The 24,955-nt window shown below is 38.6% G+C and overlaps 1 protein-coding gene across 2 annotated transcripts in view; it reads left to right on the forward strand.

Moving 5' to 3' along the window:
* Positions 1-24,955, forward strand: part of LOC121859378 (protein ANTAGONIST OF LIKE HETEROCHROMATIN PROTEIN 1-like) — a gene marked incomplete in the record, with an annotated part of 151,949 nt that overhangs the window by 121,814 nt on the left and 5,180 nt on the right. Inside the window, 3 exon segments of one of the 2 annotated variants that reach the window (XM_042356156.1) lie at positions 13,956-14,081; positions 16,740-16,919; positions 20,549-20,898. In XM_042356156.1, coding sequence (XP_042212090.1) covers positions 13,956-14,081; positions 16,740-16,919; positions 20,549-20,869 — 627 coding nt within the window. 2 annotated transcript variants of the gene reach the window in all.

Consider the following 24,955-nt stretch of genomic DNA (forward strand, 5'->3'; position numbering starts at 1 on the left):
TTTACAGAAAAAATTAAGTCCGTCCTTTCCCGCGACAATGACGATGAACGCTATGAAGTCTTCCATACCCGACTGGTGCAGGCTATGGAGCCGTACATCAAGGTGTATCACGACAACATCAACACCAGCCGTCAGCAAAGCATAACCGAGTTCTTCGCCCGCAACCCACCACAGCCAGCCCAAGCCAGTGATAGTGAAAGTGAAGTTGACTTTGAGGGATTTGTCAGGGAAGCCCTGACAACTGTAAGTGACAGTGATGTTGATTCACCTAGTAATGGTGATTCACCTGAGGGCCAGTAATCTGCCCTCTGCCTCGGAACCAGCCTCCATCCCCGTATGCCGACCCATCTCTTCTACTACCGTAAGTGTTCCTTCTTGATATTTACAAAAATAGTAAGAATTTAAGCCCTAGAACCGATTAATGTATTGGCGGACTGATACTAAAGCTGGTTGCCCGGTCAGTGCAGCGAAAACATATTTGAGGTCGATTCGTAAGAAGTTAGATTAGCGAAATTTTTTAGTTAAGCAATTGAAGATCATTATGAGCAGTTAAGTTAATCGAAATTACGTTAACCGAGGTGTTAGATTAAGCAGTCTGTATATATATATATATATATATATATATATATATATATATATATATATATATATATATATATATATATATATATATATATATATATATATATATATATATATATATATATATATATATATATATATATATATATATATATATATATATATATATATATATATATATATATATATATATATATATATATATATATATATATATATATATATATATATTTCATTCCAATAAAACACCGGACTTCTACATACAATCAATACCTCAACCAGCCAGATTGAACCCGACCTACAAGCCTATGACTGTGACCGAGGGCAGCTAACAGCTGGACCACCAGGATACTAAAAGCAGTCCTAGACTTTGTTATATTTCACACAAAGCCTGTTCAGAGCTTATGGCGCCGTGAACCTCTAATGGGGACCACCATTATCCGTAGGTGGTCAGAGTAGCAATTTTACCAAATCGGCCGAAACACAGGATCCATATATATTTCATGCGCCAATAAAAACGCGGACTTCTACATACAATCAACACCTCAACCGCCAGAGTTGAACCTGACCCACAAGCCTATGACTGTGACCGGGAGCGTAACCGCTGAACCACCAGGATACTAAAAGTAGTCCTAGACTTTGTTATATTTCACACAAAGCCTGTTCAACGAGCTTATGGCGCCTGGCGAGATTTGAGGTGTTGATTGATATGTAAGTCCGCTTGCTTTATTGGGCTAATGAAATATATGATCCTCGTGTTTTTGAGCCAGATTTGGTAAGCATTACCTGACCACCTCACGTGATAAGGGTAGTCCCATTAGAGGTTCACGCGCCATAAGCTAGTTGAACAGGCTGTGAAATATGATTATATATATATATATATATATATATATATATATATATATACACAGCTGCTCCCCGACTTACGATGGGGTTAGGGACCCAAATCCAGGTCGCAAGTCAAAATGGTTGTAAGTCAAAAATGCTTAAATAATACATAGAAAATCTAAAATGGGTGTCCTTTTTTCTTCTCAGCACCACAAAATCTCACTTTTAAGCTTGCCAGCCATTTTAAAGTGAATTACAAACAAACAAAATTTCTGTACTGACGTTGGGACTCGAAAATACATAATTTGACAAAATTTTGGTACGACTGAGGCGGTCGTATATCTGGGTGGTCGTAAGACGAGTAGGTCGTAAGTCGGGGAGTAGACAGTGAACCCTCAAAGATCCGGACCCGGTAAATCCAGATTTCGGAAGATTCGGACCCAAAATTTTTTGATGGTTCTGGGCTAAGAAGCATTCTCAAAAGAGGATGAAAGTAGTTTTAGGCTTAAAGTTTTTATCTTTTAAAATGTCACAGACTAAACTTAGCAGAATATAACTTGCATCGCTGGAATCCTTGCAAGATAGCGAGTAATTACAGTATAGATATCACATAGTTTGCACAAGAGATATAAAAATTTTAGTCCTTTAGTGTGCAGTAGAATGTCCATTTAAAGCAATTCAATTTAAGATTATTGATTTAAAGCGACACCTATAATTAAGGACAATGTTTTAATTTAAAGCGAATCTTTCCAATTTTGCTCAAGTCAATCTGGTGCATTATATTTTAAAAAATTCGTGCCTAATGTTTCTCTGGGCACGCTACACTGTTCTAAGAGCAAAGCTGTACTGTACATGTACTCAAAATAATGTACTAAATGATTACTAAAATTTTTGTACAGTATAGTCTCGATTTATGCGTTTGGTCATTTACGCGGCACCTTGCCAGACCGACAATTTTTATTTACGCAGTTCATTACATGATTTACGCGGGAAGCGGCGCGGGCAGGGTGCGCACAAGGTCGCCCAGTCAACAAAACATTACCCAGTACTTCACCCGCGACAGCCAGCCCAAGTCAGTGATAGTGATAGTGAGGATATGGACTTTGAGGGGTTTGACAAAGAGGCCCTGAAAGCCTCTGTGGTGGATAGTGATACAGGTGATACAAGTGACACAGGTGAGGGCCAATAATCTACCCTCTGCCTCGGAACCAATCCCCCATCCCCGTGTACCCAGCCATCTCTTCTACTAAGTACAGTCAACCCTCACTTTACGCGGTTAATGTAACCCACAGGGTACCGCGGAAAGTGAGAAACTCGTAAAGTTAATAACATAACATATGGGATTAAATGAAATAGAGACCAGCTGACCCCTAAACTCCACTTTTTCCAACACATTACCTATGTTCTAGTAAAAATAACATCTTAATTTTATGATGGAACATGCACACAATTAATACTTAAGTCGCCAAGTTAATGTCCATTCAAATAATGGACTCAACTCCCTCCCCCTCTTCTCACACTACACTCGCTGGCTCTTCCCTCTCTGAGAAATTTTTGGGGGAAAACCAGGTATAGTAATAAATAATACTTCAAACTAAAGTTAGGATAATATAACACTGGTCAACAGCCAAAATGGTTCACATATGAGATCATGCTCACACAACTAATTTCATATTGCTGAATTCGAATCTGATATTTGTTTTGTTCTATCAGACCAGGTTTTATAAAAAAATCAATAGGTACAAATATTTAATATTCCATCACGTGTCGTGCAAAAGATGAGATTATCTCATGTGACTGTGCTTTCATGACTAATTTCATATTAATGAATATTAATTGGATGTTTCATTCTACCATCAGACCTACTTTCTTAAAGAATAAAAAAAATAGTAAATATAGTAACATTATCGCGTCATGCAAGATACAATTTTAAACCTATCACAGATAAGCTCATAAAAAATTTTACCAAAAAACATAAGTTCAAATCCTTTATAATGACAAAATATGAAGTTCTAAAAGTGCTTCTGAACTTTACTCTTTCTCTTGTACAGCTTGCTCTCTTCTCGTTGCAGTGTCCAGCAATAGTCGCCCATCATGTTAGGACTGAATTGTCCCTGATATCTGCTCTCCATTATGGCGATATCTTGATGAAATCTTTCGCCGTGTTCATCACTAACGTCTCCAAGGTTACCTGGGAAAAATTCAATATGAGAGTGGAAAAAATGCAATTTCAAGGACATCCTTGCTCCCAATGCATGATAATTCTGAAGCATGGTTGTTACGATTTCTTTGTAGTTGTCAGCACGATAGTTTCCAAGAAAATTCTTTGACACATTGACAAATGATTCCCATGCTTTTTTCTCCAGTGGGTTCAATGTTTTGGTGAATTCGCTATCATTAACTAGTATACGAATTTGTGGTCCATTCAAGACACCTGCTTTCAACTTGGCTTCGGAAACCACACCACCTAGTTTCTGAGATAAGTATAGAGTCCCAGCACCGAATTGATCCATAGCTTTGATGAAATTTTTAGCCAAACCGAGCTTTAGATGCAGTGGAGGCAAAAATATCTTTTCTGGATCTACAAGCGGATTGTGAGCACAGTTAAACCTTCCAGGCGCATCTCTTGGTCTTGTCGGCCAATCCTTTCTCACATAGTGCTCTGCATCAGCTCTGCTGTTCCACAAGCACAAAAAGCACATGTGCTTTGTGTAGCCACTCTGAAGGCCCAGTAGTAAACTGATGACTTTGAGATCGCCACATATCTTCCACTGGTGTTTCTCATACTCTATAGCGGCCAACAGAATTTTCATTGTTTCATAGCTCTCAGTCATTTTTGTTGCGTGTGCTATTGGGACAGATGGAAGCCGATTGCCATTGTGTAAAAGAACAGCTTTCAGAGAGTCTTTTCCTGAGTCTATAAACAGCCTCCAATCCTCTGTCTTGTATGTTTCAGACTTGCAGAGTTGTTGCATGAGAGATACTGCGTCCTCGCAATAACAAAGGTTGTTTGCCATCTTGAAAAATGCAGACAGCTGTCTATGTCGGTAACGCGCTGTAGTGATATGCACTCCATCTTCTAGCAGGTTACGCTGCTTTAGTCTGGATCCCAAAACTTCAGCCTTTTCTTTTGACAAGTTTAGGTCCCTGATGAGATCATGAAGCGCTTCTTGAGTAAATAGTTTAGGCCTGGTATTTTCAGAGTCATCCTGGTAGTCGTTTTCCATTGAGGTAGAGGTAGAATCGGAATCACTCAATTCTTGTTCAGTCGGTGGATTTGGGACTGGAAGTTCAGCACTGTGCGGTACTGGTCGGATTGCAGAAGCAATATTGGGGTACTGTACCTTGCCTCGTGTCTTGATTTTTATTCCCTTAATATTTGTGAGACAGAAGTAGCAGTCACTACTGTGGTCTTTAGGTTCACGCCATATCATTGGTACAGCAAACGGCATTCCTGAACTTCGTTTACCACACATCCACTCGCTCAGGTGGTTAACACAAGACTTACAGGCTACATGAGGTGCCCATTTCTTGTCTTGGTCACCCAAATGACATTTGAAGTAACTTTTGCAGTTCAGTCGAACAGCTTTTGTGATTGGTTTCTTGAGGCTACCAGGAGTGAAGGCACCACATCTGTAGCAAAAACTGTCAGCACCGTTCACACACTTGCGACGTTCCATGTTTTGTTAATTTCAGAGTAATTACAAATCATGCAGGTGTAGATATGCAATATCATGAATCAGCAAACTGAAACCAACAAAAAAGCACAAATCAGGACAAAATAATTGCATAAGTGGAGCCAATGAGCATATAAATTACTGTATGAATAGCATGGTACACTAAATATATAGATATGCTGGTTCTGGAAAACTGAGCCTGATACAGCTATACGAATGTCATAATTGAGTTCAGCACATACAATTACACTAGAATCAGACTGTTTTGATCCAGAACCATGAGAATTTTTTTTTATGCTGACCAGTGAATTGACATTGCTGGATTCCTTGTAAGACCAGGAATATTTTGAATATAAATGTCATATATTTTGCACAAAAGATAACATATTTACTCAGAGTAAACATTATATCTAAAATTTGTATGTCTAATGCAAAATATATGATGTTTATATTCAAAATGATCATCAAATTGTAAGAATTCCAGCAATGTAAATTATATTCTGGCCGGGTAATTTGTATGAATTTTATGAGCTAAAACAAATATCTTCAGTTAATAAAAAAAAAAATATTCTTCACATGTGCCAGGTGGTCAGTCGCCGGTCCCTCCCTACCAGATGAATGTGGGAATACCAGACTGTTTACCTTTTTTGTAATAAATAATATATCAGACTAAAGTTAGGATAATATAATTGACATTGCTGGATTCCTTGTAAGACCAGGAATATTTTGAATATAAATGTCATATATTTTGCACAAAAGATAACATATTTACTCAGAGTAAACATTATATCTAAAATTTGTATGTCTAATGCAAAATTTATGATGTTTATATTCAAAATGATCATCAAATTGTAAGAATTCCAGCAATGTAAATTATATTCTGGCCGGATAATTTGTATGAATTTTATGAGCTAAATAAAAAAAATTATACTTCACCCGCGTATAGGGGTACACCCACCGCGGAATGTGAGCATCCTGGGTTCTGGCAGAGCACCGTGTAAACGTGGAAACGCGGAATGTGGACGGAATGTGGGACCGCGTAAAGTGTGGGTTAACTGTATTAAAAACCTAATATTTTTGATATTTCTCTTAAATATTAATTGTGTGTGCATACCATCATAAAATTAAGATGTTATTTTTACTACAACGTACGTAATGTATTGTGTCTGGGTGAAATATAATTTGTTTATTTACTGAAGATATTTGTTTTTAGCTCATAAAATTCATAGAAATTACCCTGCCAGAATATAATTTACATTGCTGGAATTCTTTTAAGATAGTGATTAATTTTAATATAAACAAGCTAAAATTTGCATTAGACATACAAATTTTAGATCTAATTTAAGAATTTTATTAGAGAGAGCAAAAATTTTATCTTTTGTGCAAAAATATGACGTTTATATTCAAATTATTTCAGTCTTGCAAGGAATCCAGCAATGTCAATTATATTATCCTAACCATAGTGTGAGGTATTATTTATTACTAAACCTAAAAACCTAGTGTTTTCACCCAAACATTTCTCAGGGAGGGAAGGAGCCAGCGAGCATGGGAAGGGGGGTGGATTTGAGTCCATTATTTTTTGATTGGACATAAACCGTCGACTGTATTTCTCTTAAATACTAATTGTGTGTGCCTTCCACGTGTGCCGACCCAGCTTTTCTACTAACGTAAGTGTTAAAAAAGCTAATATTATTGATATTTATCTTAATTATTAATTGTGTATGCATACCATCATAAAATTAAGATGTTGTTTTTACTACAACGTACGTATTGTGTCGGAAAATGTGTAGTTTGGGGGTCGGCCCAGTCTCTATTTCAATTTATCCCATATGTTCTATTATTTCTTTTACGCGTTTCTCGTTTTCCGTAGGACATCCACGGGTTCAATTGACCGTGTAAATGAAGACTATACTGTATAGTGCAAACTATAGCATGATTATACTCAAATTAATCACTATCTTACAAGAATTCCAGCAATGTAAATTATATTCTCCCGGTCACTTCTATGACATTTTATAGACAAAAAACATAAACTCAATCTAAAAGACATAAATAAACAAATAAATGCTTCACTAGACCCTTGGGGCCAACTGTCAAACATGTCACCCCCTTCCTCTCTCCCTCCCTCCCTCTCCCCCATCTTCCCAGCCAGGGTTTGGTGGTTATAGGCTTTAAGTTTTTATCTTGTATAATATCACAGACTAAAGTTAGGAGAATATAATTTGCATTGGTAGAATCCTTGCAAGACAGCGAATAATTTGAATATAAGCATCATATGTTTTGCAGAAGAGATAAAATTTTCAGCCCTTTGTTATAGAATTAATTAGAACATGTCAGTTCAGTGACATTTTATAAGAGAAAAACTTTAGTCACTCTTAAGGACAGATAAATAAATAAGCACTAGACCTTGGCATCAACTGTCAAACATATCACCTCACCTCCCTCCCTCCCATCAGCTGATCACTAGTAAACAGACCATTTCACGTCCCATAATTTTAGCTGTGTTGATTTATGAGTGTTGGTTTTAACATAATATTACAAAAAACAATGTTTTGTTTATTCTAGGAGATGGGGTGAGGTGCATCTGGGTAGACGCTTATTCTTTTTAGTATTTTGTGTTTCTTTCAAGTACAGGTTGACAATCCCTTATTCGAAATCCTTGGGACCAGATGCATTTCGGTTTTTGGAATTTTTCGGTTTTCAGAATGGCTATTTTTTTTTTTTTTTTTTTTTTTTTTTTTTTTTTAACAGGGATCAGCCCACCCAGGCACAGGTCACTGACCCACATTGGGGCCTGGGGGCTAAAATATAATAATAATAATAATTATAATAATAATTATAATAATAATAATAGTAATAATTCATAGGTCTACAGTAGGTCGTGTTTCTCACTTTTGATCTTTTTTTCATTCTTGTATTTCTTTATTATTATTATTAATATTTTATTATTACAGTATTATTGTTATCATTCTTATTTTATTTTTTGTGTATTTTTTATTAAAATATTTATTTACTATGAATAATTATTATTATTACTGTATTATCATCATTATTATTATAATTATTATTACTATTACATTTTCACCCACCAGGCCCCGATGTGGGTCAGTGACCTGTGCCCGGGTGGGCTAATAAAAAAAAAAAAATAAAAATAATAATAATAATAATAATAATAATAATAATAATAATAATAATAATAATAATAATAATAATAATAATTTATAATGCTCCACAAAAAAAAATTTCGGTTTTCAGATGCTTTTCGGTTTTTGGAACTTCGGATAAAGGGTTGTCAACCTATACCAAACTAAATTATTTCATTGAAACAACACTTCGATTTAGTGCAAATTCGGTTTAAAGCGACCTCTCTTGGAACTTACCTCATGTTAGATCGACGTTCTACTGTAGTACATTTGAGTACAGTAAAGCCTCAAATAACGACGGTAATGTGTCCTCCAATATTGCAGTGTAAGGTGAATCGTCTTATCGTGAATCATTAATTACCATTAAAATAAAGCAATAATAATGATATGCGTTCCCAAGTGTGACCTTTTCATATCTTTTGTGTGGCTTTTTACCCTCTTTTCCCCCCAAAACAATACAGTTAATAAAAAGTGCAAACCATATTCTTTAAATAATGTTTCTGAATGCACCTTATACAATATAAATGAATAATAATATGGTCACACAAGAGGAGATGGGACGCCATTGTTTTCGTTTTTGTTTACAGCTGGGAGTCCGGGACGATAGTTCTACACGAGAAAATGAAGAAAATAGACCCTGGTTATAGCTGTAGTAAAATTAATGTAAAAAAAATGAATACTGTATACAGTATATGTTTTAAGTAATGATATTTAATGTTAGTAAACGGAACAATAGAAGTAGCTAACCATTAATGGTAAAGAACAAAAAAGTGAGATGGATTGCGAACGCCAACATGTACGTGCACATTTAAGGATACCGCATCATTTATCTTTTTAAGAATATGTACAAAAGATTCATTATTGTTTATTACTGAATATGTATTTGATTGAATTAATGTTTATATATGTGAAATGAACAATGCAATTCATTAATAATACATAGAATATTAAAACACTCGAGGAGACAAGACGATGAGTGACGATGGTTCTACATAAGAAACTGAAGAAAATATGACCCTGGTTGTAGCTGTAGTGAGCTTAATGTAAAAAAAAATTAATACCTCTATGCATGTTTTAAGTTATATTATTTAATGTTAATAAATGGAACACTAGAAGTAGCTAACCACTAATGGTAAAGAAATAAAGCGAGATGATTGAGAACGCCAATTTATGTACAGTACAGTAAGTGGGTACATGTGAAAACATATCGTCATTTCTCTACATATGAATATGAAAGCAACACTTATTTACTTTTCATATATGTTTAAAATAATATTTGCGAATGTAAAACAAAAATTCTACTCGCCAATGGTGGTAAAGTCTAAAACATAAGGACAGCCAATAAATATTGTGCGAGTTTTAACTCAGATGACGAAGTCATCAGGTTCAACTCTGGCTGAATCTGTAGCTTTCCATAAAGCTGTTGCTGAAGCTGTTACTGAACCTTAAGTTGTTGTTGAAGCTGCTTATGATGCGGAATTTGATGGTGTAGCTGAAGTTGATGGTTTAGGCCTTCAAATGATAAAGCTGTCGAAAGAACCTTGCACAGCTGCTATCTTTTTAGGCCTTCGAATAATAAAGCTGTCGAAAGAACCTTGCACAGCTGCTTTCTTTTCTCATTATACATCTTTATGTAGAGGTCATTTGCATTTATTTAAATTTTAATGCTTTGTTTTGTTTATGGATCTACTTCAGAAAATATGTTCATTGCTTGCTCCATATAATATCCACAGACCTCTCACCTGTTTCATATCGTTTTAGCACATCTAGTTTCTCGGCTAAGCTTATACACTTTCAATTAGCTTTTGAAACAACACTACCATCACTTGCTCTCTTGCTCATGTTGAATAGGGTTACAAAAATGCTGTAAGAAACCTGAGAAAGTTTTTCTCTTTTTCCTGTTCAGATGCGTGAAAACAAAGGACCCTCCAGCTGCGATTGTTTATACTAGTGATGCTGGCGTCACCTCTAACAAGCCCGGCAGCCTCCGTGCACAATATACGTTTTTATTTTTTATATCGGGATTTAGTTATTATTTACGTATACGAAAATGTAATACAGTCATGCGCCGGTTAACGTCCTAGATACGTTCTTGGAAACGTGACGTTAACCGAAATGGACGTTGTCCGATCATCACATAAACTTTTTATTTATACTTATGTGTATGTGGAATACTGTATACGTACATACCCTGTATACACTTTTACTGTTAAATCACTACTGTAATGTGATACAGGTGATTAATTTTTATCTCTTGTGCAAAATACATGACGTTTATATTAAAATTATTCACTGGTTTACAAGGATTCCAGCAACGCCAAGCAGATGGGGGAGAGGGTGGGAGCGAGCGAGGGGGCGTGGGGGGAGGGGAGGTAGTACGTTTGACAGTTGGCACAGGCCCAGGTCTAACGCGTGTATATTTATCAGTTCTTAGGTGACTAAGCTTCTCTTTTATAAAAAGCCAGTGAAATGACCTGGGTGAATATAATTAACATAGCTGGGATTCTTGTAACATACTGATTAATTTGAATATAAACATGCTATAATTTGCACTAGACAAAACAATTTTAGTACCGTAATCAAATTAGTACATATGCACTCAAGCTTTGCACTAACGTCATTTATTTCTATTGCGTTTCTTTTAGTATGGTGTGTGCATGTAAATGGATGAAAATAAATGAAGAAATCTATGTAAATCTACCCTAAAATACTGTTGAAAAACTTTTTTAGGAAATGTACTATAGTACTGTACACTAATGTACAACAATTTTTATCTCTTGAGCAAAATATATGACGTTTATATTCAAATTATTGGCTGTCTTGCAAGGATTCCAGCAATGCAAATTATAATCTCCTAGCTTTAGTCTGAGATATTATATAAGATAAAAACTGTAAGCCTAAAAGCCTGGCTGGGGGGGGACTGACGGCTCCGCCACCCAGCGAGGGGTTGAGGGGGTGGGGGGGTTGAGGTGATAAGTTTGAGGCGAAGGTCTCTGTGTGTTTATTTAAAAGTCCTACTAAGCTTCTCTCATTTTATAATGCAAGTGATATTACCTAGGAAAATATAATTAACATAGCTGGGATTCTTGTAAGATACTGATTTATTTGAATATAAACATGTTGTAATTTGCACTAGACATAACAATTTTAGTACCGTAATCAAATTAGTACATGTGCACTCCAGCTTTGCACTAATTTATTTTACGTTTCTTTTAGTATGGTGTGTGCATGTAAATGGATGAAAATAAATGAAGAAATTCATGTAAATCTACCCAAAAATACAGTTGAAAATTTTTTTATAAATTGTACTGCAGTATTATACACTAATGTACTACAATTTTTATATCTTGAGCAAAATATATGACGCTTATATTGAAATTAATCTCTGTCTTGCAAGGATTTCAGCAATGCAAATTATATTATCTTAACTTTAGTCTGAGATATATAAAATAAACATAAAGAAATCACCAATCTTTTATCTTGGAACACGAGGGTGGTGGGAAGACGGCGGGGGGGAGGCGGCGGGAAGTGAGGTGATGGAATGTCTGACATTTGTTTGTTTATTTATTTGAGATAAGATTTGACAGTTGGCGCTGAAGGCCTGCCTGCGTGTTTATTTATCATTACTTAAGAGTGACTAAGCTCTTCTCATAATTTTCCACCCAAACGACCTGGGTGAAGATAACTTACATTGGAGGGATTCTTGTAAGATAGTAATTTATTTGAATGTTTTTTTTTTTTTCAATTTAAATTTAAATTGTTTATTCCTTGATAGAGGAAGCGGGATCCTAGTGCTGTCCCTTGGTACCCCTGTACCATAACACCAGAAGCAGCTGGCCAGTTTCACAAGTATATACAGTACAGTACAGTCATCCCTTGGTTATCGCGCCTAATTGGGACCCCGCCGTTAACGAAAGTACAGAACCTATGGGATTTATTCTAATTGGTTCATTTACCCAAGACCCAACCCCAAGTTTCCCATTTTATGACCATTTAGACCCACTAAATATATATATAATGTTATGATAAATATCATAAACACACATAGACATGGCTAGGTTTATTACAAAGTGATGAAAAGGGTACGCTTTAATACTGTAGTCTACAAAACATGTAGCTATGCTTTTTTTTATTTGGTCCCCCGTCATACGAGTCCGTTTTCTCTCACATCAGGATGCCTGAGTCCTCCGTTTTCTCTTAATCTTAGAGTGCACCAGAAACTTTACTATTTTTAGTAATGCCACAGAATTTGAAATTGCAACCCCAATTGCAACTGGGGTTGCAATTGTTGAGGCAACTAGATATGTCTGATTACAGCAAATGTGTTATTGTCAATTTGTAGGTGAAAGATTTCATCCTCAATAGATGTAGGTTAACATGTAGCGTACTGTATGTGGCCAGTTGTCAATTCTCTTAGTATGGGCACACAAACGTACGTACATGTAGATATCTCACACTCAGGAATGAGGTAGAATAGAAACTCACACTGCGCTTTCTGTATATATATTGTTATATAGCGCAGTGCTTAGGAGTGACTAGGTGAGGAGAAATTTGCTCAGAGGTCCTGTAGGGCGAGGAGGTTTCTGAGGAAGCTGGGTGGTGAGGAGTTGTGAGAGATGTTGCTGGTCCGGTAGCCGAGTGTAGAATGGTCTCCCTGGCCAGGCATGGCCGTATTTATGCAATTTACGAGGATCAGGATTTGGGGTGAGCGTAGCGAGAGGGCCAATCACAGCGGCTTAAGCGTAAGGTGTGAAACGCTTTGATCCTGAGCTGGAGGTTGAAGGTCGAGACTAGGTCGGCAATCGTACCCCTACGTCCACTGCATAGACCTAGTCTCTTGGCGTAGCTGGCTGTACGCTGATTGGCTTGTAGGCGCGCGGCCGGAGCTCAGTTGGGAGTTGTAGGGGAGAGGAGCCACTACAAACATTTCACCTGTAGGCAAATGCTTTAAAAAAGCCGAAGTAAGGAAGCATATTCCTTTAACACATAATATCTGACCAGTATGGGGAGGATCATCATGTCTCCGTCAGGGGGTCGTGGAGTGGTGGTCCAGCAGGCGTCACTTTTTTTTTTTTTTGTGGGGGGGTGGGGGGGCCACGGACGTATATGCGATCGGACGTTGTTCGGTCGGACGTTAACCGGCACATGACTGTATATAATTTTTTATTTTTGTCGTAAATACGAAGAAAATAATGGCGTAAATTGAATTGGGTCCTAAATTAACCAGGGTCTTAGATATGAATCTTCGATAGTTGAACTGTCGTTATCGGAGGCTTCACTGTACAAAGTGAATACAGTAATATGTTGCTCAAAATTAAGTTGTTTTTTTCACAGGAAAATGTCTTTACAACTAACCCCAGTGGTCAGGATAATATGTACCCCTGTACTGTATTTTTGGTGTTTTTTATAATATTATTTACCGTTTCTATACATTTAGTACATTTGCCGGAAGGTTCGGACAATCAGCCTTTCCGGACAGGTGGTCCCCCCCTTTTAGTCCGGATTTTCGAGGGTTCACTATATACATACATACACTTTTGTGAGATATTTTGATTACTTCATTTACTTCATTGTTATCATGAGATATTTTGTCATAGGTAAGATATAAACCACATGTATGAGTCTGAAATTTATATCATATGATGTTAATGAATCATGACTCTTTAAGGACAGAGGGGCATATGATATAAATTTTCTGGTTTGTATATTTGTCTTATTTCTGCAGGAATCAGGAGCTTGGTTTCACTTGCAAAGTCTAACAAGTTCAGAAACACACATTGTTGCCCCAGCAGTATACCCGCTAGCACCAGCCATCATGACACCTCACATGACGGAAGTTCTATCATACCAAGTAAGACTATTGTTTTCACCACTACTGTATATGGTACAATACAAGTTGATTAATTTAGCTTTATTTTTTGGTGAAATATAATGTAATTTGTCTCATGGATAGGAACCCTCTCTATATCTTTTACTTTAGCCTTATTAGAGAACCCACTCCACTGGTCAACAGCCAAAATGGTTCACATATGAGATCATGCTCACACAACTAATTTTATATTGCTGAATTCGAATCTGATATTTGTTTTGTTCTATCAGACCAGGTTTTATAAAAAAATCAATAGGTACAAATATTTAATATTCCATCACGTGTCATGCAAAAGATGAGATTATCTCATGTGACTGTGCTTTCATGACTAATTTCATATTAATTGGATGTTTCATTCTACCATCAGACCTACTTTCTTAAAGAATAAAAAAAATAGTAAATATAGTAACATTATCACATCATGCAAGATACAATTTTAAACCTATCACAGATAAGCTCATAAAAAATTGTACCAAAAAACATAAGTTCAAATCCTTTATAATGACAAAATATGAAGTTCTAAAAGTGCTTCTGAACTTTACTCTTTCTCTTGTACAGCTTGCTCTCTTCTCGTTGCAGTGTCCAGCAATAGTCGCCCATCATGTTAGGACTGAATTGTCCCTGATATCTGCTCTCCATTATGGCGATATCTTGATGAAATCTTTCGCCGTGTTCATCACTAACGTCTCCAAGGTTACCTGGGAAAAATTCAATATGAGAGTGGAAAAAATGCAATTTCAAGGACATCCTTGCTCCCAATGCATGATAATTCTGAAGCATGGTTGTTACGATTTCTTTGTAGTTGTCAGCACGATAGTTTCCAAGAAAATTCTTTGACACATTGACAAATGATTCCCATGCTTTTTTCTCCAGTGGGTTCAATGTTTTGGTGAATTCGCTATCATTAACTAGTATATGAATTTGTGGTCCATTCAAGACACCTGCTTTCAACTTGGCTTCGGAAACCACACCACCTAGTTTCTGAGATAAGTATTGAGTCCCAGCACTGAATTGATCCATAGCTTTGATGAAATTTTTAGCCAAACCGAGCTTTAGATGCAGTGGAGGCAAAAATATCTTTTCTGGATCTACAAGCGGATTGTGAGCACAGTTAAACCTTCCAGGCGCATCTCTTGGTCTTGTCGGCCAATCCTTTCTCACATAGTGCTCTGCATCAGCTCTGCTGTTCCACAAGCACAAAAAGCACATGTGCTTTGTGTAGCCACTTTGAAGGCCCAGTAGTAAACTGATGACTTTGAGATCGCCACATATCTTCCACTGGTGTTTCTCATACTCTATAGCGGCCAACAGAATTTTCATTGTTTCATAGCTCTCAGTCATTTTTGTTGCGTGTGCTATTGGGACAGATGGAAGCCGATTGCCATTGTGTAAAAGAACAGCTTTCAGAGAGTCTTTTCCTGAGTCTATAAACAGCCTCCAATCCTCTGTCTTGTATGTTTCAAACTTGCAGAGGTGTTGCATGAGAGATACTGCGTCCTCGCAATGACAAAGGTTGTTTGCCATCTTGAAAAATGCAGACAGCTGTCTATGTCGGTAATGCGCTGTAGTGATATGCACTCCATCTTCTAGCAGGTTATGCTGCTTTAGTCTGGATCCCAAAACTTCAGCCTTTTCTTTTGACAAGTTTAGGTCCCTGATGAGATCATGAAGCGCTTCTTGTGTAAATAGTTTAGGCCTGGTATTTTCAGAGTCATCCTGGTAGTCGTTTTCCATTGAGGTAGAGGTAGAATCGGAATCACTCAATTCTTGTTCAGTCGGTGGATTTGGGACTGGAAGTTCAGCACTGTGCGGTACTGGTCGGATTGCAGAAGCAATATTGGGGTACTGTACCTTGCCTCGTGTCTTGATTTTTATTCCCTTAATATTTATGAGACAGAAGTAGCAGTCACTACTGTGGTCTTTAGGTTCACGCCATATCATTGGTACAGCAAACGGCATTCCTGAACTTCGTTTACCACACATCCACTCGCTCAGGTGGTTAACACAAGACTTACAGGCTACATGAGGTGCCCATTTCTTGTCTTGGTCACCCAAATGACATTTGAAGTAACTTTTGTAGTTCAGTCGAACAGCTTTTGTGATTGGTTTCTTGAGGCTACCAGGAGTGAAGGCACCACATATGTAGCAAAAACTGTCAGCACCGTTCACACACTTGCGACGTTCCATGTTTTGTTAATTTCAGAGTAATTACAAATCATGCAGGTGTAGATATGCAATATCATGAATCAGCAAACTGAAACAAACAAAAAAGCACAAATCAGGACAAAATAATTGCATAAGTGGAGCCAATGAGCATATAAATTACTGTATGAATAGCATGGTACACTAAATATATAGATATGCTGGTTCTGGAAAACTGAGCCTGATACAGCTATACGAATGTCATAATTGAGTTCAGCACATACAATTACACTAGAATCAGACTGTTTTGATCCAGAACCATGAGAATTTTTTTTTTATGTTGACCAGTGTGATATAGAAATTGTTAATATTTATTGTATAAGTTAGCTAAGAATTGAAGTGAACCAATCTGTCAGTTGTAAAAATCTGCTACAGCAGTTAGGGTAATGCATTTTGTGTGTGTGTGTGTTAATAATTTTATTTTGTTTTTATATCTAGGAAGCCTTGTTTAATGAAAACCACAGAGAAGCTCATAAGTTAGCAGTTAATGCCATGACCATATTCAAGTCAAGATTTAAGCGGATGCAAAAGTTGGACCGCCATGTCGACAATAACAGAAAGTTTGTGAAGGCTGCCTGCATTCTCCACAACATTGCTCTTATGCATGAAGATGAAACAGTAAGTTTCTTTCACTTGTCTAACTCATAGTTCTAGTTTTCACCATTAAAATATCTGTACAGTAACATATGGTAGACTCTTAAAATAACACAATTCATGACTGGGCTTTTGATATAAAGCAGCACGCAAAATTTTTCCCATATTTGGTTATTGCACAATCAGACTCAGATATTTCACTGCGTAGCTTCATTTGCGATGGCGTTAGGTTCCTACCCATTCGCAGGCTGAAATATTGGAAATCATGTTCATTATAATATGGGGTTCAATGGGATAGGTACCTGGCCAGTCGGACACCCATTGTATCACCGAAAAAAAATCCTAAAATACTACTACCACTGCAACACATTTAAACAACACTCACCATATTATTAAGAACAAGTATAATCAGCATATGTCCCCTTCAAGGCTATGGGGACTCTTAGGTGGAGTGGAGACATCAACCAGAGTCCCACACAGACTTTGGGGAGTCTGAATAGTGGGGACTGGAGGTGTAGCCTTCGTCCTGGCCTTAAAGATGGTGAGCAAAATGCTTGCCAGACATTTTCAAAGTTACACCGTTCACTTCACAGTCACAAAAAATGACAATAATGATAAGGACTCAATTTTTTTATGGAAAAATGTAAGAAATGTTGCAGTGGAGGTGTGGTAGGGGATTAGTGGGTCTCATGTTGCTGACCTGACCTGATCAGTGTCAGGTGGAGGTGGGGTGGTCTCATGCAATGTCAGGTCACCCAGTGTCAGGGTGAGGGATTAATGGGTCTCATAAAGAAGGTTAAGTAGAAAATATATCCATGGTTATCAAAAAAGTTGATAAAGTTTTATTCACAAGAAATGAAGTTGGTACTGCCCATATATGGAGATGTGTTTCTGATTATATATTTTATCTGAGATATATGCAGTACATTAAGTCCTCGTATAACGTCTTCCCGTTTAACGTTGTTTCTGTACTACATCGCTAAACTTTAGAGACAAAAAATTCGTTTATCATCCCGATGATCCAATACTACGTCGTTTTGCGTCGTCATGGACTACTTTCTACGGTGCATCACCCGCTCTTGACTGGCCACGCTACGCTCTCTCGGCTCGGCACGCTGCCCTTACTCGCGGAACGACATAGAGTCCCCAAGCGACGCTGAGCCAGTCTTTGTTACGACTTCACATCATTCGTGTGTACTTAAGTGTTTTTGCTCTAAAACTGTACTCTAACCATTCGAAATGGCTTCCAAGTGCCCATCAGTGCTTCTGATGCTAGTGTAGTGAAGAGGCTATGTAAGACCATTGCCCTGGCTACGAAAATGGATGTATTAACCCGATTTGAAAAAGGGGAATGTGCTGTGGACATAGCTGCTGTGCTTGGTCTAACCCCCACAACGGTGCGTACTATCCGGACCAACGCTGGAAGTGGTTCTTCTCTGAGTGCAACTAAGACAACTCATACTGGAAGCACTGTGATAGAAAAAGTGGAAAAGATGCTGGCTATGTGGATGGAGGACCAGAATCAACGCAATGCCCCTGTGAGCCTTATGGTTATCCAGTATAAGGCCAGATCCTTGTTTGACAACTTAAAGGCAGAAGAGGGTGAAGGATCGAAAGAAGAGACCTTTACGGCCAGCCGAAGATTGTTTCAACGATTTAAGCGTGATTATAACTTCCACAATATAAAGACGACTGGTGAAGCTGCCAGTTCAGATATGGTTGCTGCCGAGACATTCCCGCCAGAATTCAAACGGATTATCCAGGAAGGAGGCTACTCATCAAGGCAAGTCTTCAATGTGGATGAGACTGGTCTCTTTTGGAAGAGGATGCCTGAGAGGACCTATATCTCCAAGGAGGAGAAAAGAGTGCTAGGTTTTAAAGCGGCAAAAGACCGCTTGACTCTGCTGCTTGGAGCGAACGCTGCCGGTGGCTTCAAGTTGAAGCCTATGCTGATTTCTCGCGCTGCCAACCCACGGGCCCTGAAAGGTTACTCTAAGGATCACCTACCTGTCATTTACAAGGCAAACAAGAAGGCATGGATAACCGACGCCATATTTAGCCAGTGATTAAACGTGTACGCCGTCCCTGCACTGAAGGAATGCTGTGCCAAGGAGAACCTTAACTTAAAAATTCTTCTGATCCTTGACAATGCTCCAGCTCATCATCCCAATCTCGATGACTTGCATGACTGTAAACGTTGTATTCCTGCCTCCCAACACGACAGCACTGATGCAGCCTATGAACCAAGGCGTCATCGCCGCATTCAAGGCGTATTATTTACGCCGTACCATGGCCCAGCCGCTCAAGGCTACAGACGGAGATAATAAAACAACGATCCGAGAATATTGGTGTGGCTACAACATTCTTCATGCAATTGACAACATTGGCAAGGCATGGAAGGAGGTTTTTAGAAAGTTGCCTAAATGGTGTGTGGCGTAAATTGTGGCCTGAGTACGTCAACAGTTTTACAGGATTCACGGACTTAGTCCCAGCAGTGAATAGGGATATCTAAGTTTGGCTAGACAGGCAGGCTTTGATAAGCTGGAATCAGAGGATATTGAGGACGTCCTGGCATCCCATACAGAAGAGTTCACCAATGAGGATCTGCAACAACTAACAGAACACAGTCCCATTGAAGATGACGATGACGAAGAAGAACCTCAACGAACGCTAACTTCCAAGAGGATGGCAGAAGTGTTCAACATGATCCAGCAAGGTATGCAAATCCTTGTAGATGACGACCCAAACAGAGAACATAGCTCAAAGGAACGGAACCATTGTTAAACAGAGGTGAACAGTGGTGAACAGTGCTTAAGTCAGTGAGAACAACTCAACAGTAACAGTCGTACCCAAGTTAACCTTCACACAGTGAGGTCCCAGGTACCCAGTGATAACGGCCCGTGAGACCCAACAACAACCAGCGATGTGTTAATCCTTCTACGATAGGAAGGCCTAAGACCAAACCTCACTCATATAACACCATCTGTGAGGGAATTACTACACCACATGTCCCTCATAACACCATATGTGAGGGAATTACTACACCACGTCAAGTCCCTCATCACACCATCTGTGAGGGAATTACTACATCACGTGAGGTCCCTCTTAACACCATCTGTGAGGGAATTACTGCACCACGTCAGGCCCCTCATAACAACATCTGTGAGGGAATTACTACACCACGTGAGGCCCCTCATAACACCATCTGTAAGGTAATTACTACACCACGTGAGGTCCCTCATAACACCATCTGCGAGGGAATTACTACACCACGCCAGGTCCCTCATAACACCATCTGAGGGAACTACTACACCACGTGAGTTCCTCCTAACACCATCTGGGAGGGAGTTACTACACTACAAGTTTGCTGTTCAACACCTACATTAATCTGTATGTTCACTGTATGTTCCTTTACCTTTCTCTAATGAAGGCTTTTGTTAAACCACCAATGTATGTAATAAGTCATTTATGTCCAATGTATATTTTCAGCCTTCGGACTGCAGAATTTTTTCAATAAACTGTTAATTATTATTATTATTATTAAAGGTTCAACTCAGAATTGATGAAAGTCTTGGTTATTACACTGAGATGTGTAAGGAGAAGAAGAAGAGTAGCACCAAGCAGTCAACACTGGATAAATTTTATTGTCGCAGGACGGCAGAAGCAGCTTCTTCACAACAGCCGGCAGACAAGGAGGAGCACACAGCAGCCAAGGAGGAGCAAACATCAACGGAAGAGGAGCAAGCAGCAGCGGAGGAACCCCAGTCAGCGCAAAAGGAGGAGGAGGCAGCTGCAGAGTCTCAGTGACACACCACCCTCCTCCCCTCCCGCTCTCCTCCGCTCCCACCCTCCTCCTCTGCTCCTGCCATGCGCCTCCTCCACTCCCGCCATCCACCTCCACAGTAGGGTGTGACAGTTGCCCCAACTTTGTCCTACAATGCTGTTCAAAATTTTGGTGTTGCATATTGACATAAAAAATACCCACGTGCAATTTTTTGAAGATTCATGCATATTTGAGTGAGCACCAGCAATTTGAAAAATAGCGATTTTGCTTTGACGGCATACGCGCCTATATATGAGATTACACAACCATCATAAGGGATATTAACACAAATTATTTGCCTGTCTTAATTAAAAGCTGTTATCACTAACACAAGAAAGTTAATCATTCTTATTCTCTCATGGTACATTAAGGGGTTTTATCATATATTCACAAGGTATTATTTCTCTAGATCAAGAAACCATGATTTCTGTTCGGAAACAGATGATCGTTTGCGCTGATTAGGAACGCGGAGTCTGTCATTTTCAACTACTTGAAGGACTTCTTGAAAGCGCTCCTCATCCCTGGCAACATTACAAAAGTCATGGCAAAGTTTTACACCACGCTCTGCAGCCTCATTGACGACCTGAAGCTTGTCCACAACCCGTTTCATGTTCAGGTAGTCGTCATGATTCGCCCATGGTGAAGAACCGGCTTGAGTCAGGCCCAATTAGATCCACCAGGGAAGTGCCACTTTCTGGGTTTCCATAGCCCCCATGATTGATCCCCACTCTCTTAGTAACTTCAGGGCCTTCATGGCAAAGAAGGGCCTTTTCTCATCTCCTCTTTTGTCCTTTCTTGTACTTGGGACGTGAACAAAGCCAGTGGGGCCAACTCCTCAGTTAGGTACCAAGTGTGTCTACCGAGTGCCACACGTGCTTTGTCAACTGTTGTGGCGTCATATTGGGCAAATTCAGCCACGGTTTCGACCAAATTCAAGTCATTTAGTGGCGCACTTGCTGGAACGGGGCAAACAATCCACCATGGGACATAAACAGCGACTGTGAACACAGCAAACATTTCTAACTTGCTGATTTGACTTTTAGTCACAAGCTCGGCTTTGGGAAACTGCTCTTTGATCTGGCCTGACAAAAGAACAATCTTGAGGGTATAGAGCAGTTTAGCCATCCACCTTGCTTGTGAAGTGCTCCGGGTTAGACCATCGTGAAGCTCACTGGCTCGGATCCTTTAGTTAGAAGCAGCAGACAAAGCTCTACCAGCTCTTTGTAGTCGCCACATGTAAGTGGTTGGGCTAGAGATTCACGGAAGAAGTCAGCCATCTCCTGCTGGCGCTCCTCAAACACTCCAGGCATTGCAGGGTAGTAGTATTTCTTTTTTTCATTGTACGGCACTTGAGAGAAATGGGTCTTGAACCTAGAAATGCAATTACTGTATTGGTATTATTGTATTTCGTACTAATCTATAATATTGTTTTAGGGGTATTAAGGTTGATATGATCGATCATTTGCTTGGTGTTAGTATATCTTATAAGTCTAATAAAAGAAATTCCACTAAATTTGTTCATTAGATAATAACATTCCTTGTTATTTTGTAAAGCCGACGGTGCTAGCTCAAACATACACCGATCTCCAAGAAAATTTACAAGGGTGTTTCCTAGATAAATACACAACACTAAAACTTTGAACAGCATTGTAGGACCATTTTTTTTATTTTTGGAGGGCAACGGTCACACCCTACTCCTTAGCTTCAATACCCACCACACCCTCGCTCTACCACCTCCGCCCATCGGTGAGTACCAATACAAACCTGGTAGTTGTATATGTATGCACTATTTTCTATAGAAATGGTAATGATTTTCTGTATATGTAATGTATTTCGTGGGGCAAAGGGAGGCTGGGGAACGTAACTCCCGTATTTTATCTATTTCTTATGGAGAAAATTTATCCGCTTAACGTTGTTTCGTATAACGTCATATTTTCAGGAAAGTAACCCCGACGTTAAGCGAGGACTTACTGTATTGAATATGAAGGGTACAGGTATTAATAAACACAGAATATTACTGTAATTTATATTTACTAATTAATGAATAACAAATGAACAATGTTGTAGAAATGAATGAGTTATAGTAGAATGAGTGAAAGAGGCAGAGGTCAGAAGTGGGAGGCATACCCTTTTGGGGGTCATTTTCTCCCCCAGCTTCCCTTCCTACCTCCTATACTCTAGCATCTGCTAAATGCGATAGAGAGATGAATTTGATGCCATAATGATCCTGAATAAATTCTCTACCAGGTTTTTCCAATGAAAGATCTTAACCCTTCGCTACAATTCCTGCACTTGCCATTTTATTCAGCTTAGGGTAACCTTCCACAGCCAAAGGGTTAAAGAAATATTTTGACATGATAAATTGATGGGGACTCAATTGTTTTGTGAAAACATTTAAGAAATTTTGATACTGGAGGTCTATAAAATAAGTTATTATTAAGTTAGAAACACTATTTTTTACTAAAATAATCCTGAATAATATATTTAAAGGTATGGATAATTAAATATATTTAAAAGCCAAAAATCTATATCATACAGGCATGTGAGGCGACTTGTGAGTGGAGCTGTGTGTCAGTGGAATTCTCCACTGTTTTCCCTGAGTCTAAATGACGCAACTCACACTGACAGACACAAGAGCTGTATTTACAGTATTTACAAAAGCACCACTGTGCATGTGTAATATATTATAAATGATAAAATAATGGATATTACTTTTTCTCATCTTGAGTCTACAGTAGGAGTACAGGGGGGGTATTTTTTTTTTTAACGGGAATTAGCCCACCTGAGCACAGGTCACTGACCCACATCAGGGCCTGGGGGATATAATAATAATAATTATAATATTAATTACTAAAAAACAATGAAAATAGATACAAATTATAAAATTATAATAATAATAATAATAATAATAATAATAATAATAATAATAATAATAACCATAAATAAATACAAATACGAAAAACTAAATAAAAAATGAGACACGATATACAGTATGTATGTTGTGTTGTCAATAGAAAGAGAAACAATTGAGACCTTTGCAATTGTGTGTAAATGAGGCAGAAAGTCAGATCAGCAATCTGGGACTTGGTCACAATTTTTGTGATGCCATATGGCAGCAGGGTCTACCATTAGACAACACATTATGCTTCTAATATCTTCCCAGGCGGTAGTACCTCCCTGTTTGGTAGCTGCCTACTACCTACTAATTCTTCCTTCAGTAAATCCTTCTGGTCCTTAACCAAAAACATCTGTAACAACTTCTGCACTCCCTCTTTTCCTCCTCTCTTCCAATCTGATAACTCTATAGCCAACTCTCCCCCTGACAAAGCCAATCTCTTTGGCACCTTATTCTCCTCTAACTCCACCCTAGACGATTCCTACTCTATCCCTCCTCCTACCCCTGTTCCTCCTACTGAACCCATGCACTTCCTATACAGTATTCTCCACTCATAGGGTTACCGGTGTGTTATCCAGGTTGGATGTGAGCAAGGTGCATGGACTGGACGGAATACCCCCTCTTCGGAGGGAGTGTGCTGAAGCTCTGGCCCCTTTGCTTGCTCGCCTCTGCCTCAAAACTCAAACTTTTCCTTCTTCTTGGAAGCATGCCTTGCTTCAGCCCATCCCGAAGAAGGGTGACCATTCTAATCCCTCTCACTATCTCCCCATTGCCCTAACTTCATCCCTCTCTAAGATTTTTTAATTTATCTTGAACTCCCATTTTCTCCGTCACCTTGAACGCCATTCTCTTTTTTCGGATCACCAGTATGGCTTTGGCCAGGCGAGATCTACTGGTGATCTGCTCTCCTATTGCAACCATCTTTGGTCATCCTCTCTTAGGGATTATGGGGAAACTTTCATTGTGGCTCTCAACATCTCCAAAGCATTTGATAGGGTATGGCACAAGTCTTTGCTTTCTAAACCTCCCTCTTATGGTTTCTCTCCCCGACTTTCTTTTCTAATCTCTAGCTTCCTTGAGAACCGATCCATGGCAGTTTTTGTCGAGGGATCTATCTCTCGCTCTTTCTCTACCAATAGTGGTGTCCACAGGGTTCTGTTCTTTCACCTACTCTCTTCCTTCTTTTTATCAATGATTTACTTCACACTACAACTAATTCTATCCATTCTTACGCTGATGATTCCACTCTTCACTCTTCTTCACATTTTCCTCTTCCTCCTAACTCTCAAACTAGAACTGTTTCTAGAGCTGATATCATTACTTCTATCAATGGAGATATGT

The sequence above is a fragment of the Homarus americanus genome, unplaced genomic scaffold, assembly GCF_018991925.1.
Source record: "Homarus americanus isolate GMGI-L3 unplaced genomic scaffold, GMGI_Hamer_2.0 scaffold7626, whole genome shotgun sequence".
Classification (NCBI taxonomy): domain Eukaryota; kingdom Metazoa; phylum Arthropoda; class Malacostraca; order Decapoda; family Nephropidae; genus Homarus; species Homarus americanus.